The sequence below is a fragment of the Erinaceus europaeus genome, chromosome 2 (assembly GCF_950295315.1).
Source record: "Erinaceus europaeus chromosome 2, mEriEur2.1, whole genome shotgun sequence".
In the NCBI taxonomy this organism is placed as follows: domain Eukaryota; kingdom Metazoa; phylum Chordata; class Mammalia; order Eulipotyphla; family Erinaceidae; genus Erinaceus; species Erinaceus europaeus.
Window position 1 is genome coordinate 91866 of NC_080163.1, and position 17137 is coordinate 109002.

Sequence of the window (17137 nt, forward strand, 5' to 3'; positions counted from 1 at the left end):
ACAGTCATTTCCCACGCCAGAGCGCCCACAGTCATTTCCCACGCCAGAGCACCACAGTCATTTCCCACGGCTGAGCGCCCACAGTCATTTCCCACGGCTGAGCGCCCAGTCATTTCCCACGCCAGAGCGCCCACAGTCATTTCCCACGGCTGAGCGCCCACAGTCATTTCCCACGCCAGAGCGCCCACAGTCATTTCCCACGGCTGAGCGCCCACAGTCATTTCCCACGCCAGAGCGCCCACAGTCATTTCCCACGCCAGAGCGCCCACAGTCATTTCCCACGCCAGAGCGCCCACAGTCATTTCCCACGGCTGAGCGCCCACAGTCATTTCCCACGCCAGAGCGCCCACAGTCATTTCCCACGCCAGAGCGCCCACAGTCATTTCCCACGCCAGAGCACCACAGTCATTTCCCACGGCTGAGCGCCCACAGTCATTTCCCACGCCAGAGCGCCCACAGTCATTTCCCACGCCAGAGCGCCCACAGTCATTTCCCACGCCAGAGCGCCCACAGTCATTTCCCACGCCAGAGCGCCCACAGTCATTTCCCACGCCAGAGCGCCCACAGTCATTTCCCACGCCAGAGCGCCCACAGTCATTTCCCACGGCTGAGCGCCCACAGTCATTTCCCACGCCAGAGCGCCCACAGTCATTTCCCACGCCAGAGCGCCCACAGTCATTTCCCACGCCAGAGCGCCCACAGTCATTTCCCACGCCAGAGCGCCCACAGTCATTTCCCACGCCAGAGCGCCCACAGTCATTTCCCACGCCAGAGCGCCCACAGTCATTTGCCACCCACGCCAGAGCGCCCACAGTCATTTCCCACGCCAGAGCACCACAGTCATTTCCCACGCCAGAGCACCACAGTCATTTCCCACGCCAGAGCACCACAGTCATTTCCCACGCCAGAGCACCACAGTCATTTCCCACGCCAGAGCACCACAGTCATTTCCCACGCCAGAGCACCACAGTCATTTCCCACGCCAGAGCACCACAGTCATTTCCCACGCCAGAGCGTCCACAGTCATTTCCCACGCCAGAGCATCACAGTCATTTCCCACGCCAGAGCACCACAGTCATTTCCCATGGCTGAGCGCCCACAGTCATTTCCCACGCCAGAGCGCCCACAGTCATTTCCCACGGCTGAGCGCCCACAGTCATTTCCCACGGCTGAGCGCCCACAGTCATTTCCCACGCCTGAGCGCCCACAGTCATTTCCCACGCCAGAGCGCCCACAGTCATTTCCCACGCCAGAGCGCCCACAGTCATTTCCCACGCCAGAGCGCCCACAGTCATTTCCCACGCCAGAGCGCCCACAGTCATTTCCCACGCCAGAGCGCCCACAGTCATTTCCCACGCCAGAGCGCCCACAGTCATTTCCCACGCCAGAGCGCCCACAGTCATTTCCCACGGCTGAGCACCACAGTCATTTCCCACGCCAGAGCGCCACAGTCATTTCCCACGGCTGAGCGCCCACAGTCATTTCCCACGCCAGAGCACCACAGTCATTTCCCACGCCAGAGCACCACAGTCATTTCCCACGCCAGAGCATCACAGTCATTTCCCACGCCAGAGCGCCCACAGTCATTTCCCACGCCAGAGCACCACAGTCATTTCCCACGCCAGAGCACCACAGTCATTTCCCACGCCAGAGCATCACAGTCATTTCCCACGCCAGAGCGCCCACAGTCATTTCCCACGCCAGAGCATCACAGTCATTTCCCACGCCAGAGCGCCCACAGTCATTTCCCACGCCAGAGCGCCCACAGTCATTTCCCACGCCAGAGCGCCCACAGTCATTACCCACGGCTGAGCACCACAGTCATTACCCACGGCTGAGCACCACAGTCATTTCCCACGCCAGAGCGCCCACAGTCATTTCCCACGCCAGAGCACCAGTCATTTCCCACGCCAGAGCATCAGTCATTTCCCACGCCAGAGCACCACAGTCATTTCCCACGCCAGAGCATCACAGTCATTTCCCACGCCAGAGCATCACAGTCATTTCCCACGCCAGAGCGCCCACAGTCATTTCCCACGCCAGAGCATCACAGTCATTTCCCACGCCAGAGCGCCCACAGTCATTTCCCACGCCAGAGCGCCCACAGTCATTTCCCACGGCTGAGCACCACAGTCATTTCCCACGCCAGAGCGCCACAGTCATTTCCCACGGCTGAGCGCCCACAGTCATTTCCCACGCCAGAGCACCACAGTCATTTCCCACGCCAGAGCATCACAGTCATTTCCCACGCCAGAGCATCACAGTCATTTCCCACGCCAGAGCGCCCACAGTCATTTCCCACGCCAGAGCACCACAGTCATTTCCCACGCCAGAGCACCACAGTCATTTCCCACGCCAGAGCACCACAGTCATTTCCCACGCCAGAGCGCCCACAGTCATTTCCCACGCCAGAGCATCACAGTCATTTCCCACGCCAGAGCGCCCACAGTCATTTCCCACGCCAGAGCGCCCACAGTCATTTCCCACGCCAGAGCGCCCACAGTCATTACCCACGGCTGAGCACCACAGTCATTACCCACGGCTGAGCACCACAGTCATTTCCCACGCCAGAGCGCCCACAGTCATTTACCACCCACGCCAGAGCGCCCACAGTCATTTCCCACCCACGCCAGAGCACCACAGTCATTTCCCACGCCAGAGCGCCACAGTCATTTCCCACGCCAGAGCGCCACAGTCATTTCCCACGCCAGAGCGCCACAGTCATTTCCCACGCCAGAGCACCACAGTCATTTCCCACGCCAGAGCGTCCACAGTCATTTCCCACGCCAGAGCATCACAGTCATTTCCCACGCCAGAGCACCACAGTCATTTCCCATGGCTGAGCGCCCACAGTCATTTCCCACGCCAGAGCGCCCACAGTCATCTCCCACGCCAGAGCGCCCACAGTCATTTCCCACGCCAGAGCGCCCACAGTCATTTCCCACGCCAGAGCGCCCACAGTCATTTCCCACGCCAGAGCGCCCACAGTCATTTCCCACGCCAGAGCGCCCACAGTCATTTCCCACGCCAGAGCGCCCACAGTCATTTCCCACGCCAGAGCGCCCACAGTCATTTCCCACGCCAGAGCGCCCACAGTCATTTCCCACGCCAGAGCGCCCACAGTCATTTCCCACGGCTGAGCGCCACAGTCATTTCCCACGCCAGAGCGCCACAGTCATTTCCCACGGCTGAGCGCCCACAGTCATTTCCCACGCCAGAGCACCACAGTCATTTCCCACGCCAGAGCACCACAGTCATTTCCCACGCCAGAGCGCCCACAGTCATTTCCCACGCCAGAGCGCCCACAGTCATTTCCCACGCCAGAGCGCCCACAGTCATTTCCCACGCCAGAGCGCCCACAGTCATTTCCCACGCCAGAGCGCCCACAGTCATTTCCCACGCCAGAGCACCACAGTCATTTGCCACCCACGCCAGAGCGCCCACAGTCATTTCCCACGCCAGAGCGCCCACAGTCATTTCCCACGCCAGAGCACCACAGTCATTTCCCACGCCAGAGCACCACAGTCATTTCCCACGCCAGAGCACCACAGTCATTTCCCACGCCAGAGCACCACAGTCATTTCCCACGCCAGAGCACCACAGTCATTTCCCACGCCAGAGCGTCCACAGTCATTTCCCACGCCAGAGCATCACAGTCATTTCCCACGCCAGAGCGCCCACAGTCATTTCCCACGCCAGAGCGCCCACAGTCATTTCCCACGCCAGAGCGCCCACAGTCATTTCCCACGCCAGAGCACCACAGTCATTTGCCACCCACGCCAGAGCGCCCACAGTCATTTCCCACGCCAGAGCGTCCACAGTCATTTCCCACGCCAGAGCATCACAGTCATTTCCCACGCCAGAGCACCACAGTCATTTCCCATGGCTGAGCGCCCACAGTCATTTCCCACGCCAGAGCACCAGTCATTTCCCACGCCAGAGCACCACAGTCATTTCCCACGCCAGAGCGCCCACAGTCATTTCCCACGCCAGAGCGCCCACAGTCATTTCCCACGCCAGAGCGCCCACAGTCATTTCCCACGCCAGAGCACCCACAGTCATTTCCCACCCACGCCAGAGCGCCCACAGTCATTTCCCACGGCTGAGCACCACAGTCATTTCCCACGCCAGAGCGCCCACAGTCATTTCCCACGCCAGAGCACCACAGTCATTACCCACGGCTGAGCACCACAGTCATTACCCACGGCTGAGCACCACAGTCATTTCCCACGCCAGAGCGCCCACAGTCATTTCCCACGCCAGAGCACCAGTCATTTCCCACGCCAGAGCATCAGTCATTTCCCACGCCAGAGCACCACAGTCATTTCCCACGCCAGAGCACCACAGTCATTTCCCACGCCAGAGCACCACAGTCATTTCCCACGCCAGAGCACCACAGTCATTTCCCACGCCAGAGCACCACAGTCATTTCCCACGCCAGAGCACCACAGTCATTTCCCACGCCAGAGCACCACAGTCATTTCCCACGGCTGAGCGCCCACAGTCATTTCCCACGGCTGAGCGTCCAGTCATTTCCCACGCCAGAGCGCCCACAGTCATTTCCCACGCCAGAGCGCCCACAGTCATTTCCCACGCCAGAGCGCCACAGTCATTTCCCACGCCAGAGCATCACAGTCATTTCCCACGCCAGAGCATCACAGTCATTTCCCACGCCAGAGCGCCCACAGTCATTTCCCACGCCAGAGCATCACAGTCATTTCCCACGCCAGAGCGCCCACAGTCATTTCCCACGCCAGAGCGCCCACAGTCATTTCCCACGCCAGAGCGCCCACAGTCATTTCCCACGCCAGAGCGCCACAGTCATTTCCCACGGCTGAGCGCCCACAGTCATTTCCCACGCCAGAGCACCACAGTCATTTCCCACGCCAGAGCGCCCACAGTCATTTCCCACGCCAGAGCACCACAGTCATTTCCCAGCTGCTAGGCGGTGGCTCCCGGAGCCCTGCTCAGCTCTGACTTAGTGTGTTTGGGGTTGAACCTGAGACTTGGAGGCCTGGGGCAGGTTAGCGTCTTTGCATAGACACTGTGCTTTTTCTTCCTGACAGAGGCATGGACAAACCGAGAGGGGAAAGAGCGCAGCACTGCTCCACTGCTCGTGAAACATGCCCCTTACCAGTGGAGACTGGGGGCTTGAACTCAGGTCCTGGAGCAGGACAGTCTGTGGCTGATGCTCCCATCTGAAAAAATCAGGAGAGGGCCAGGCAGTAGTTCTCCTGATTAAGCACACACATTAGGGTGCACAAGGACCCAGGTTCAAGTCCCTGGTCCCCACCTGCAGGGGAAGGAAGGCTGGTGAAGCAGGGCTGCAGGTAGCTCTCCGTCTCTTTCCCTATCTAACCCCTCTCAATTTCTCTGTCTCTATCCAATAATCAATAAAATAAAGGGGCCTGGTTGGACGCACGTGTTGCAATGCTCAAGGGCCAGGGTTCGAGTCCCCAGTCCCCACCTCAGGAGGAAAGCTTTGCAAGTGGTGCAGCAGTGCTGCAGGCATCTCTGTCTCTCTCCTTCCCTGCCACCCACTTCCCTCTGGACTTCTGGCTGTCTCTGTCCAATAAGTAAATAAATAAACATCTAGAAATAAAGTCAGGAGCAACAAAGCCCAGGTGACAACGTTATCACATCTGACTGAATTACCAGGAGCTCTAACACCAGTGCACACCCATATTCACACTGAGTCTCAGCTATAAAGTCTCCTCCTGTGTTGGCTTCACGTCTCTGTTCTGCTTTCCCTGCAATGTCTTTTTTTTTAAATATATATAATTTTTAAGAGAGCACTGATCAGCTCTGGTTTATGGTGGTGTCAGGGACTGAACCTGGGGCCTCGGAGCCTCAGGCATGAGAGTCTATTTGCAGAGCCATTATGCTGTCCCCCCCACACACCCTGTCAGGGTATCTCGCACATGGTGCCGCACTTGAACCCGGGTCACTCACACAGCAGTGCGGGTGCCACAGCCTCGAGAGCTCTGGCAGGCCAGCATGGCTCCCGCAGGAGAGCCTGGCCTGGCAGTGGGCAGTGGGCGGAGCAGCTCTGACCGGCACAGCCTGAGGCGTACTCCTGTTCCAGGAGCCACCTGTGTCCTGGCACCCAGGTTCTCCGCCTCCGGCTTCTGGGACGACTGCCGGCAGCACGGCGTGACGGTGGTGCAGTACGTGGGCGAGGTGCTGCGGTACCTGTGCAATAGTCCCCAGGTGAGGGATCCCTGGGTGAGGGTCCCCGGGTGAGGGTCTCAGGTGAGAGGTCCCCGGGTGAGGAATCCCTGGGTGAGGGTCCCCAGGTGAGGGTCCTCAGGTAAGGGCCCCCAGGTGAGGGTCCCTGGTGATGGTCCCCAGGTGAGGGATCCCTAGGTGAGGGTCTTAGGTGAGGGGTCCAAGTGAGGGATCCCTGGGTGAGGGTCCCAGGTGAGGGATCCCCGGGTGAGGGTCCCCAGGTGAGGGTCTGAGTGCGGGTCCCAGGTGAGGGTTCCCCGGGTGAGGAGTCCCTGGGTGAGGGTCCCAGGTGAGGGGTCCCTGGGTGTGGGTCCTCAGGTGAGGGTTCCTGGGTGAGGGTCCCCGGGTGAGGGCCCCCAGGTGAGGGTCCCCAGATGATGGATCCCAGGTAAGGGTCCCAGGTGAGGGTTCCCCGGGTGAGGAGTCCCTGGGTGAGGGTCCCCTGGGTCATGGTCTCAGGTGAGGGATCCCTAGGTGAGGGTCCCAAGTGAAGGTCCCCTGGTGAGGAATCACTGGGTGAGGGTCCCCAGTTGAGGGTCCCAGGTGAGGTGTCCCTGGGTGAGGGGTCCCCTGGGGGCGCGGGGCTCGAACCCGGGCCGGCCCGTCTCCCGTCTCGTGTGTCCGCAGCGGCCGGACGAGCGCGCGCACTCGGTGCGCCTGGCCCTGGGCAACGGGCTGCGGCCGGACGTGTGGGCGGCCTTCGAGCAGCGCTTCGGGCCGCGCGTGTGCGAGTTCTACGGCTCCACCGAGGGCAACGCGGGCTTCGTCAACTACGCGGGGCGGCGCGGGGCGCTGGGCAAGGCCAGCTGGCTGCTGCGGGTGAGCGGGGCGGGCGGGGTGCGGGGTCAGCCGGCTGCTGCTGCGGGTGAGCGGGGCGGGGCGCGGGGTCAGCCGGCTGCTGCTGCGGGTGAGCGGGGCGGGCGGGGCGCGGGGCGGGCGGGGCGCGGGGTGAGCGGGGCGGGGTGCGGGGCCAGCCGGCTGCTGCGGGTGAGCGGGGCGGGGCGCGGGGTCAGCCGGCTGCTGCTGCGGGTGAGCGGGGCGGGCGGGGCGCGGGGGCGGGCGGCTGCTGCTGCGGGTGAGCGGGGCGAGGTGCGGGGCCAGCCGGCTGCTGCGGGTGAGCGGGGCGGGGCGCGGGGCCAGCTGGCTGCTGCTGCGGGTGAGCGGGGCGGGGTGCGGGGTCAGCCGGCTGCTGCGGGTGAGCGGGGCGCTGGGCAAGGCCAGCCGGCTGCTGCAGGTGAGCGGGGCGGGGCGCGGGGTGAGCCGGCTGCTGCTGCGGGTGAGCTGGGCGGGTTGCGGGGCGCGGGGCCAGCCGGCTGCTGCGGGTGAGCGGGGCGCTGGGCAAGGCCAGCCGGCTGCTGCGGGTTGCGGGGCGCGGGGTCATCCGGCTGCTGCGGGGCGCGGGTGTCTCGGGGCCGGGGTCCCGCGTGTCCAGGGCCGGGCCGGGCCGGCTGGTGCGGGGCGCGGGGTCCCGGGTCCGGCTCGGGGTCCCGCGTCCCGCGTCCCGGCCCCGCTGAGCCTCCCGCCGCCCCCAGAAGCTGTGCCCCTTCGAGCTGGTCCAGTTTGACACGGACGCGGCGGAGCCGGCGAGGGACGCGCGGGGCCTGTGCATCCCGGTGGCGGCAGGTGCGGGGCCGGGCGGGCGGCAGGTGCGGGGCCCCGGGCCGGGGCGGGGCGGCCGCCCGCTAACGCCGCCCGCGCGCAGGGGAGCCGGGGCTGCTGCTCACGCAGGTGCTGCCCCGCATCCCCTTCGAGGGCTACGGCGGGCCCCGCGAGCAGTCGGAGCGGAAGCTCGTGCGCGACGTGCGGCGGCGGGGCGACGTCTACCTCAACACCGGCGACGTGCTGGCCATGGACGACGAGGGCTTCCTCTACTTCCGGGACCGGCTCGGCGACACCTACCGGTCGGGGCGGGACTTCCGGCGCGAGGGCGGGCGGGCTCTCCGGAGTGGGCGGGGCTTCCAGGGGAGGGCCGGCTCCGGGTGGGACCATCGTGGAGGGGCGGGGCTCTCGCGGAGGGGGCGGGGCCTCCGGCGGTGGGCGGGGCCACCGTGGTGTGCGGGGCTCTCTCGGAGGGGCGGGGCTCCGTGGTGGGCGGGGCTCTCGCGGAGGGGCGGGGCTCCGTGGCGGGCGGGGCGGGGTGACTCGGAGACCCCGCAGGTGGAAGGGTGAGAACGTGTCCACGCGCGAGGTGGAGGAGGCGTTGGCCCTGGCGGACTGCCTGCAGGTGGTGAACGTCTACGGGGTGTCGGTGCCAGGTGAGCCGTGGGACCCCGGTCGGGTGCACCATCCCGGGAGCAGAGCCGGCAGCTCACTCTGACCCGTGCCGCCAGGGTGTGAGGGCAAGGTGGGCATGGCGGCCGTGCAGCTGGCTCCGGGCAAGGCCTTCGACGGGCAGGCGCTGTACCAGCACGTCCGCACCTGGCTCCCTGCCTACGCGGCTCCGCACTTCATCCGCGTGCAGGTGAGCACGGGCGGACAGGTGGGCAGGCGGGCGGAGGCAGGTGGGCAGGCGGGCGCAGGCGGGTGGGCAGGTGGGCAGGTAGGCGTGGGCGGGAGGACAGGCAGGTGAGCACAGACAGGTGGACAGGTGGGCGCAGGCAGGCGGACAGGCAGGTGAGCAGGGGCAGGTGGGCAGGTGGGCGCAGGTGGGCAGACAGGTGGGCGGGTAGCCGTGGGCGGGAGGACAGGCAGGTGAGCATGGGCAGGTGGACAGGTGGGCGCAGGTGGGCAGACAGGCAGGTGGGCAGGTGGGCGGGTAGGCGTGGGCGGGAAGACAGGCAGGTGAGCATGGGCAGGTGGACAGGTGGGCGCAGGCGGGCAGACAGGTGGGTAGGCGTGGGCGGGAAGACAGGCAGGTGAGCATGGGCAGGTGGACAGGTGGGCAGGTGAGCGCAGGCGGGCAGACAGGTAGACAGGTGAGCGCGGGGCGCAGGGCCCGGCCTGGCCCAGGAGCTCACCGTGGCTGCCCCTGCAGGAAGCCCTGGAGGTGACGGGCACCTTCAAATTGGTCAAGTCCCAGCTGGCGCGAGAGGGTTTCAACCTGGGCGTCGTCACTGACCCTCTGTTCGTGCTGGACCACCAGGCGCGGGCCTTCCGGCCCCTCACAGAGGACACCTACCGGGCCGTGTGTGAAGGAAGCTGGAAGCTCTGACCCTCTGAGCTGTCCATGTCCCCGCTGCAGGGGCAGGACGGAACACACTTCCCCAGATGAGAATAAACTCAGACACAGGCCCAGCACCTGCTCCTGACCACAACCTCTACTCCCGGGAGGGGCTGGGGGGCCAGCCTGGGGGCGGGGGCGGGGGCAGGAGCCTGGCTGCCCAGTTGGGGCGGCCGGCCTTTGTAGACGAGGTCTGTGGAAAGTGGCCCATGCTGGTGAGACAGGAGCTAGAGAACACTGGAGCAGCAGAGGGCCCCGTGCACGGCGTCCTGGCTGCTGCTCCTGGCGCTGTCTGATGGACGCTCTAGTTCCAGCTTCCCTCGTTTACAAATCAGACACGAAAGGGGCAGGAGTAGACAGCGTAATGGCTATGCAAAGAGACTCTCACACCTGAGGTTCCAAAGTCCCTGGTTCAATCCCCTGCACTACCATAAGCCAGAGCTGAGCAGGACTCTGGTAATACATTTAAAAAAAAAAAAAATTAAAGCAAGCAAAACATGTTGCAAGGCTCTGGGCAGCACACCTGCTTTGCCGTGCAGGTGGCCTGGGTTCAGGACCTCCACCACAAGATGTTGTTCGGTTTCTGTTCCTGAAAAAGCAGCCCCAGGGTGGTGAACTTGTGCATATGCTGCCTGTGAGCAGTGCGGGGTTAAAGCACACAGCCAGCTGCTCTGGCTCCCTGACGGACAGAAGGATGCAGCCCCCCTGCTGGGCACGCAGGGCATCGGACCCAGAGCCCACACTGTGTAACAAGGGGTGGCCACTTGCTTTAACTGAATCTGAAGGTGTTTATTTCAGAATAGGCATCATGATCCGGGTCAAGAGGAAGGCCCCCTGCCATCCACACGTGGCCAGGATGATCCCTCTGTGGCTAGACTGTGACGTGGAAGGACAAGACGCAGGGAGGCTGGGGACAGGGCTGCTGGCAGTTCAGCAAAAACCTTCCCCACTATAAAGATCTCGTAGGGAGGGGTAGATAGTGTAATGGATATGCAAAGAAACTCTCATGCTCGAGGCTCCAAAGTTCCAGGTTCAACCCCCACACTGCCATAAGCTAGAGCTGGCCAGTGCTCTGGTAAAAAAAAAAAAAAAAAGGAAAAGTCTGGGTGCCGCGAAACTGTGCATGCGCAGAGTCCCAGCAACATCCAAGCAAAGTGCAGCTAAATCCCAAGAGGCACGCGGAGAGCTAGTGGCCACTCAGCCACCTGCAAGTGGGCAGCTTCGCTCTCCGAGGTGCCCGGCTCCCCACAGGGAGGCCCAGCTGAGACAGGGATGGACAGACATCTTCCCCTTCCTGGAGGTCCCAGGGCTGAGAGTCACTAGCTTGTCACTTCAGTCGCAGGTGCTTGAGGGTCACCCTGCAGCCACAGAGGGGAACTTGATTTCTTTCCTCAGGGAGATCAGTTCAGAGAGAGGAACCAGCCGGGTGGTGGCGCACCTGGTTGAGCGCACACGTCACAGTGTGCAAGGACCTAGGTTCAAGCCCCTACTTCTCACCTGCAGGGGGAAAACTTCGTGAGTGGTGAGGCAGGGCTGCAGGTGTCTATCGCTCTTTTCAATTTCTGTCTACATTCAATAAAAAGATAAAAAAATAATTTAAAAAGAGAGAGAGAGGGGAACCACAGCTTGGTGGCTGAGTCTCAACGGGGTCACACATGAGGTGTGCGCTGGCCCAGTCAGCTGTCCCACCAGCCTCCTACCACGTGGACTCCTGCCGGTGCGGCAGGGTGACAGCAAGCGGGAGACAGCTGCTCTGTTTCTCCCGCCAGGGGGCTTCCAGGGAGACTGGGCTGGGCAGGGGACCCCAGGCTTGAGGGCCTCGGGCAGCGGGGTGCCTCCGGCCGCTAGCTGGGGCTTAGGGGGCCTCGGGCTGATGTCCCTTCCTGTGGATGACCAGCTGGGACTTCCAGTCAAAGCCCCGGCCACAGTCCCCGCAGACGTGGCGCTGCCGGCTAGCGTGACCCTTCCGGTGGATGACCAGCTGCGACTTCCAGCTGAAGCTGTGCCCGCAGTCCTCACACGTGTAGCTCCGGGCGCCCGCCAGGGCGTGCCGGGGGTGTCGGGGCGCACCTGGCTTCTGGGGTCTCCCGGAGACGGTCTTCGGGCTCTGCCCACTTGTGTGTGAACGGTGGTGGATCACGAACACGGACTTCCAGTCAAAGCTGAGGCCGCACTGCTCACACGTGTAGGGTGGCTTTCTCTGGGGCAGGGGCCCGACGCCCGTCTGCACCCCGGGAGGGTCCCCCTGAGGCTGGGACTCCGAGGAGCTGGGTAGCACTGCACCAGGGCCCTGGCCCTGCACCCCTGTGGGAAGGGAGGCGAAGCGTCCAGAGCAGGGGGTCCACCCAGCACCGAGCCTGCGCCCACGGGAGAACTGGGGCCACGCCACTTACCTGGGTGGACGCTTCCTGCACCTTGGGGTCCCGTGAGGAGCACCCCGTGATGGGACTCAGCTGCCGTGTCGGTCTGGGGTGCAGGTAACCCTGTTGGAGTGAGGGGCTGTCAGGATGATGGGGCTCCCACAGTGAGATGGGGTGTGCCAGTGGGTGAGGAGAGCCCCTGGCAGGGGAGGGGTGCATGAGGCCGGGGCTCACCCAGGGACACCACCGAGCCGTACTTCTCCAACATCACGTCCCAGTGCAGCTCCTTCTGCGACCGGTTCAGCAGCATCCACTCCTCCTGGGGGCATGAACAGGGGTGTCGCCCAGCACCTCGGGGTGACAGGTAACAGGTGCTGAGCACCTGGAGGTGGGGATGTCTGGGGGGCACAGCCGTGAACAGGGGTGTCGCCCAGCACCTCGGGGTGTGCCGGGGTGACAGGTAACAGGTGCTGAGCACCTGGAGGTGGGGATGTCTGGGGGGCACAGCCGTGAACAGGGGTGTCGCCCAGCACCTCAGGGTGTGCCGGGGTGACAGGTAACAGGTGCTGAGCACCTGGAGGTGGGGATGTCTGGGGGGTGGGGGGACAGGGCTCTCAGCTCACCTGGTGGAGGCGCCCGGCCCCCTCGGCCTCCTTCCGGCAGGCTGGGTGAGGGTGAGGACCCTGGGGTGGCCGTGGCTGGCTCACGCCTGGGGTGCCGACAGTGTGCTGTGGGGAGAGGGAAGGCCTGGGGCGTGAGGAGAAACCGGCGTCTCTGGGGGACCCAGCAAAGGCTGGAGGCCCGTGGCCGACTGAAAGGTGAGCCTGGGTGGCAGGGTCCAGCAGGGCCCCTCCACGCTCCCCGCCCGGGCCCCTGGGCACCACCTCCTTGACAGGCACCCTCTGGGGTGGGACCCAGCTGCGGGCAGGGGGCACTGGGAGGGAGAGGCCTTTCCCACCCCACTTCAGGGGCGCCACTGTCTGAGGGAGTTCTGTGCGGCTCTGTGCCCACCCCTCAGTGTCACCTCAGGACGTCTGGGTGAGTCTCTACAGCAGTTTTCACGCACGCCGATGCCCACGTCCTTCCCACCTGAGGGAGAAGCCCCCGGCTTTGCCTCAGTCCCCCAGGATGCCAGGGCACACCGAAACCACCACCTCCAGGCGGCGGAGGGCACAAGAGCGGGAGATCCGGGGAGCAGAACGTGGTGGCTGGCGGCGTCCTCTCCCCACCCGCCCGCTGAGCGGCACTGCTTACGGGCATCTCGGGTGGCTGGGACGTGGAGGACGCCGCTTCCTGGTGTCCCGGCTGCCCCGGCTGCCCTGCAGGGGACGGAGCTGCGGCCGGAGGGTCAGGGTTGGAGAAAGCTGGAAGGGGAGGCAGGCGGGGCTCAGGGCAGGGGAGGAGGTGCTGGGGCCTTGAACTCCAGACCTCGGCCCACAGCAGGCAGGCCGGCCCTCCGCCCCCTGGGCGCTCAGCCTGGTGGAGAGCAGGGCACGGCTGGCTGTCTCTGCACCCACCTCCGGGCGCCCCGCCCTGGGTGGGGCCGCGCACCCCCGGGGGCTTACCGGGCTCCTGCCCCTTGGCGGCGTCAGGCTCCTCCTTCACCGTGCAGCCCGGCTGGGTGTCCTGCAGCCCCTCTGCCCCCGCGGCCAGGGGGCTTCCCGAGGAGCCCTCCGACTTCTGGGCTGCCGGAAGCGCCTCTCGCCTCAGCACGCGGGCTGTGATCTGAGGGGAAGAAGCGGTCACGGGGGCTCTGCTCTGGTGCCTCCCCAGCGGAGGACACACTCACCCAGCCCAGCAGCGGCTCAGGGTCCTGCCGCAGCCCTTCCACCAGGGCGGCGGCCTCCTCGGGGCTGCCGGGCCGCTGCTCCCGCGCCCAGGCCTGGATCTCGGGCGGCAGGGCGCCCAGGAACTGCTCCAGCACCAGCAGCTCCAGCATCTGCTCCTTGGAGCGCAGCTCGGGGCGCAGCCAGCGGCGGCACAGCTCCCGCAGCCGGGCCAGGGCCTCCCGGGGCCCCGCGGCCTCCTGGTAGCAGAATGTGCGGAAGCACAGGCGAGCCACGTCGGGATCCTCGGGGACGGGGACGGGGACGGCGACAGGGACGGCGCCGGGGCCCACGGAGGGCTGGTTCTGGCGGCCCAGAGGCGAGAGCATCGTGCTGGGAGTCTGCCCAGAGCCGCCAACAAGGCCCTGCAGAAGAGGAGGGGTCAGAACTAGAGCACTCGGCAGCAGCACCACACCGCAGGCCCGAGCGCTCGCCCGGGGTGACTGAGGCCAGGCGGCCACCTCTTATCGCGTGCGAGGACGTAGGCTACGTAATTAGAACACTACATAATTAGAACAGAATTTTTAAAGAAGAAAAAACCAAAGACAGCTCACAGGGTACTGAGCATGCTTTGCTAGGTCGCTGCCTAGGCCCAGGCCTCCGGCCCCACCAACGGGGGAGCTTCGCGAGTGGCCCAGCAGGTCTGCGGGTGTCTGTCTCCGTTCATCAAACCTTCTCTCTGTTTCTTCCTCGCTATCCAGATAAAGAGATAGACTTAACATAAGTGAATTGGCTTCTTTTTGTTTAGCCAGGGCCTCATCTGGCTCAACAAGGACTTAAGCCTTCTGGCCGATGCTTTGACTGGGCGACGCCACAGCGCCGGAGCTCCCCCGTTGGTGGTGCCGGAGGCCTGGGCCTAGGCAGCGACCTAGCAAAGCATGCTCAGTACCCCGTGAGCTGTCTTTGGTTTTTTCTTCTTTAAAAATTCTGTTCTAATTACGTAGTGATCTTCATCTACCGGAGAGAGACAGCCAGAAATGGAGGGGGAGGGGACAGAGACGCCTGCAGCCCTGCTTCACCACTCAGGAAGCTTTCCGCCTGCAGGTGGGGACTGGGGGCTTGAACCCGGGTCCTTGCGCCTTGCCCTTGTGCGCTCAGCCAGGTGCGCCACCCCCCGGCCCCGGAGCCGTCTCTCTGGCCCAAGCCGATTGTAAATGAGGACGTTTCACAGGACACAAGGAAAAGACGAGCCAGGGGCTGCTCGGGCAGCACCGGGGAACAAGCTGCGCGACTCCCCACGGAGCTATTTCCCCCGCCGCGAAATCGAAATCACCGTGTCTCTGGCTTAGAGGCAGAGAGAGAGACAGACACACAAGGCGATCCCTCCAGTAAGGTCGGGGCTCGGCTTAACCTGGGTCGCTTCGCACTTGGCAAGGCAGCGCACCCCCCGGGCGAGCCGTTTCACAGACACACACGTCAGGGCTGGGGACACGTCACAGGGGTTCTGCAAAAAGCCCCTCCTGCCTGAGGCGCTGAGGTCCCAGGTTCAATCCCCAGCACCACCGCCAGCCAGAGCTGAGCAGGGCTCTAGTATTTCTCTCCGTGGCTCTCATAAAAATAAAAGTATTACAAAGTAAAAGCATGATCTTGCATCATGCCGGTGGGGCCAGGCGGTGGCGCACCCGGTTAAGCGCTCACACGACAGTGCGCCAGGACCCGGGTTCAAGCCCCCGGTCCCCACCTGCAGGTGGTGAAGCAGGGCTGCAGCTGTCTCTCTGTCTCTCCTCCTCCACTTAGTTTCTCTATCTCTGTCCAACAGTAAATAAGTAAAAGACTTAAAAAAACCCCAAGATATCGCACGCTGGGACGCGGCACAGGGCTCCAGCTCTGCCGCTGTTCGCATTTCGAGTCTGATCATCGGAAACCTCGGAGACAGAGCGAGGTTCCTCTTTCTCCAGCTTGTGGTGGAAGGATGCGGCTGGCGGCGGCACACAGGGACACGGGTTCAAGCCCCGCCGCGGGGCGGCTGCACGAGAGGCGGGCAGGGCTGCGGGTGTCCGCCTAGCGCAACTCCCCTCTCGACTTCTGCCAATTACTACTGCTATTTATTTACTGCATAGAGGCAGCCAGAAATCAAGAAGGCAGGGGCGGTGGAGAGGGAGAGGCGGACACCTGCGGCCCCGCTTCAGCACTTGCAAAGCTTCCCCTGCAGGTGGGGCCCGGAGCTCGGACCCGGGGCCCGTGCACGGTGACCTGAGCACGCAATCAGGTGCGACACCACCTGGCCCCGAAAAGCACTTCGGAAGGTGGAGCCGGGCCCGAGAGGTCGGCGGCGGTCAGGCGGCGACGCCGGGGGCTGCTGGGTGCGAGGAGCCGGCCGGCAGAGCCCGCACCCCAGGCCCGCGGGCCGCCGCACCCGCCCGGGCGCAGGCCCCCAGCTCACCTCCGCAGCGGCCACTTCCGGTCCCCGCCCGGAGCCCCGCCCACCGCGTTACCCAGACGACGGCGCCCCGGCCAATCAGGACCCGGCGCCCAGACCCCCGCCCCAGAACTACACTTCCCGTGAGCCTCCGCGGGAAAGGCGGGAGGGGCGTCCGCAGCTCTCCAGAGTCGCCTCCCGACCGAGCACGCCCCGCGGCCCTCGGCGGGGATAGCAGGCGCCTGGGGTCCGGGGGCGTCGCCACTCGCGGGCGGCCTGCCGTCCTCTGAGAGCGGAGCCCGGGGCTCGGCCACTGCGGAGCCGAGGGCTCGTGAGAATCCGGCGCATGTGTACTCCGTACCCGGCTCCTATTGGCTGGCGGGTGACACCGCGGCCCAATCAGCGGGCGCTCAGCCAGGCCCCGCCCCGCGCCCTTCTCCCCGCCCGCGTCCCCCGCACGGCTCGCGCGGCTGCCATGGCAACGGCCCGAGCGTCCCGGGCGCCGCCGCGGTGCGTGCGCCGGTGGGTGGAGGGGCGCATGCGCGGCGCCGGCCCCAGGTAGTGCGGCTTCCGGGCCTTTCCCGGGCCGGCGGTGAGAGCCCGGTGACAGCGGTGAAAAGGGAAAGAAAAGCGGCAGCCGGGCCGGGCGGCAGCGCAGGGGTGAGGCGCACGTGGCGCCAAGCGCAGGGACCGGCGTGAGGATCCCGGTTCGAGCCCCGGCTCCCCACCTGCAGGGCAGCAGGTCTGCAGGCGTCTGTCTCTCCCCCTCTCTCTCCATTTCTCTGTCCTAGCCAACAACGACACGAATAACAATAATAATAACTGCAACAATGATACAGCAACCAGGGCAACAAAAAGGGGAAAATGTCCCCCAGGAGCAGTGATTCATGGTGCAGGCACCAAGCCCCGGCAGTAACCCTGGAGGAAGGAGAGGGGAGGGGAGGGGAGGGGAGAGGAGAGGAGAAAGGAGAGGGGAGGAGAAAGGAGGGGAGAGGAGAGGAGAGGAGAGGGGAGAGGAGAGGGGAGGAGAAAGGAGAGGAGAGGGGAGAGGAGAGGAAAGGAGAGGAGAGGGGAGAGGAGAGGAGAAAGGAGAGAAGAGGGGAGAGGAGAGGAGAAAGGAGGGGAGAGGGGAGAGGAGAGGAGAGGAGAGGGGAGAGGAGGGGAGAGGAGAGGGGAGAGGAGAGGAGAAAGAAGAGGAGAGGGG

The 17137-nt window shown here is 64.5% G+C and overlaps 2 protein-coding genes across 4 annotated transcripts in view; one reads left to right on the forward strand and one right to left on the reverse strand.

Annotated features, from left to right (window-relative positions):
• SLC27A5 (solute carrier family 27 member 5) overlaps positions 1–9599 on the forward strand; it is a 38860-nt gene extending 29261 nt beyond the window's left edge. The window contains exons 4-10 of the mRNA XM_060186494.1: positions 6086–6210; positions 6856–7047; positions 7761–7851; positions 7931–8129; positions 8386–8483; positions 8559–8689; positions 9203–9599. Of these exons, the coding sequence (XP_060042477.1) occupies positions 6086–6210; positions 6856–7047; positions 7761–7851; positions 7931–8129; positions 8386–8483; positions 8559–8689; positions 9203–9379 (1013 nt within the window). The 3' untranslated portion in view covers positions 9380–9599. The remainder of the gene's footprint in view (positions 1–6085; positions 6211–6855; positions 7048–7760; positions 7852–7930; positions 8130–8385; positions 8484–8558; positions 8690–9202) is intronic.
• A 557-nt stretch (positions 9600–10156) lies between these two features.
• On the reverse strand, positions 10157–16237 carry ZNF446 (zinc finger protein 446). Of its 3 annotated transcripts, none has more exons than XM_060172636.1 (8): positions 15958–16237; positions 13538–13939; positions 13314–13473; positions 12838–13112; positions 12372–12476; positions 11983–12067; positions 11782–11871; positions 10157–11692 (listed from the first exon to the last, which is right to left on the reverse strand). In XM_060172636.1, exons 2-8 carry the CDS (start codon positions 13901–13903, stop codon positions 11244–11246), a joined length of 1530 nt encoding a protein of 509 aa, XP_060028619.1. In that variant the 5' UTR covers positions 13904–13939; positions 15958–16237; the 3' UTR covers positions 10157–11243. The 3 variants fall into 3 exon arrangements, with proteins under 3 accessions (XP_060028619.1, XP_060028614.1, XP_016050622.1); XM_060172631.1 differs by having other exon boundaries at positions 11782–11874; positions 15958–16236; XM_016195136.2 differs by having other exon boundaries at positions 11782–11874; positions 13003–13112; positions 15958–16234.
• Between the last annotated feature and the right edge of the window lie 900 nt (positions 16238–17137).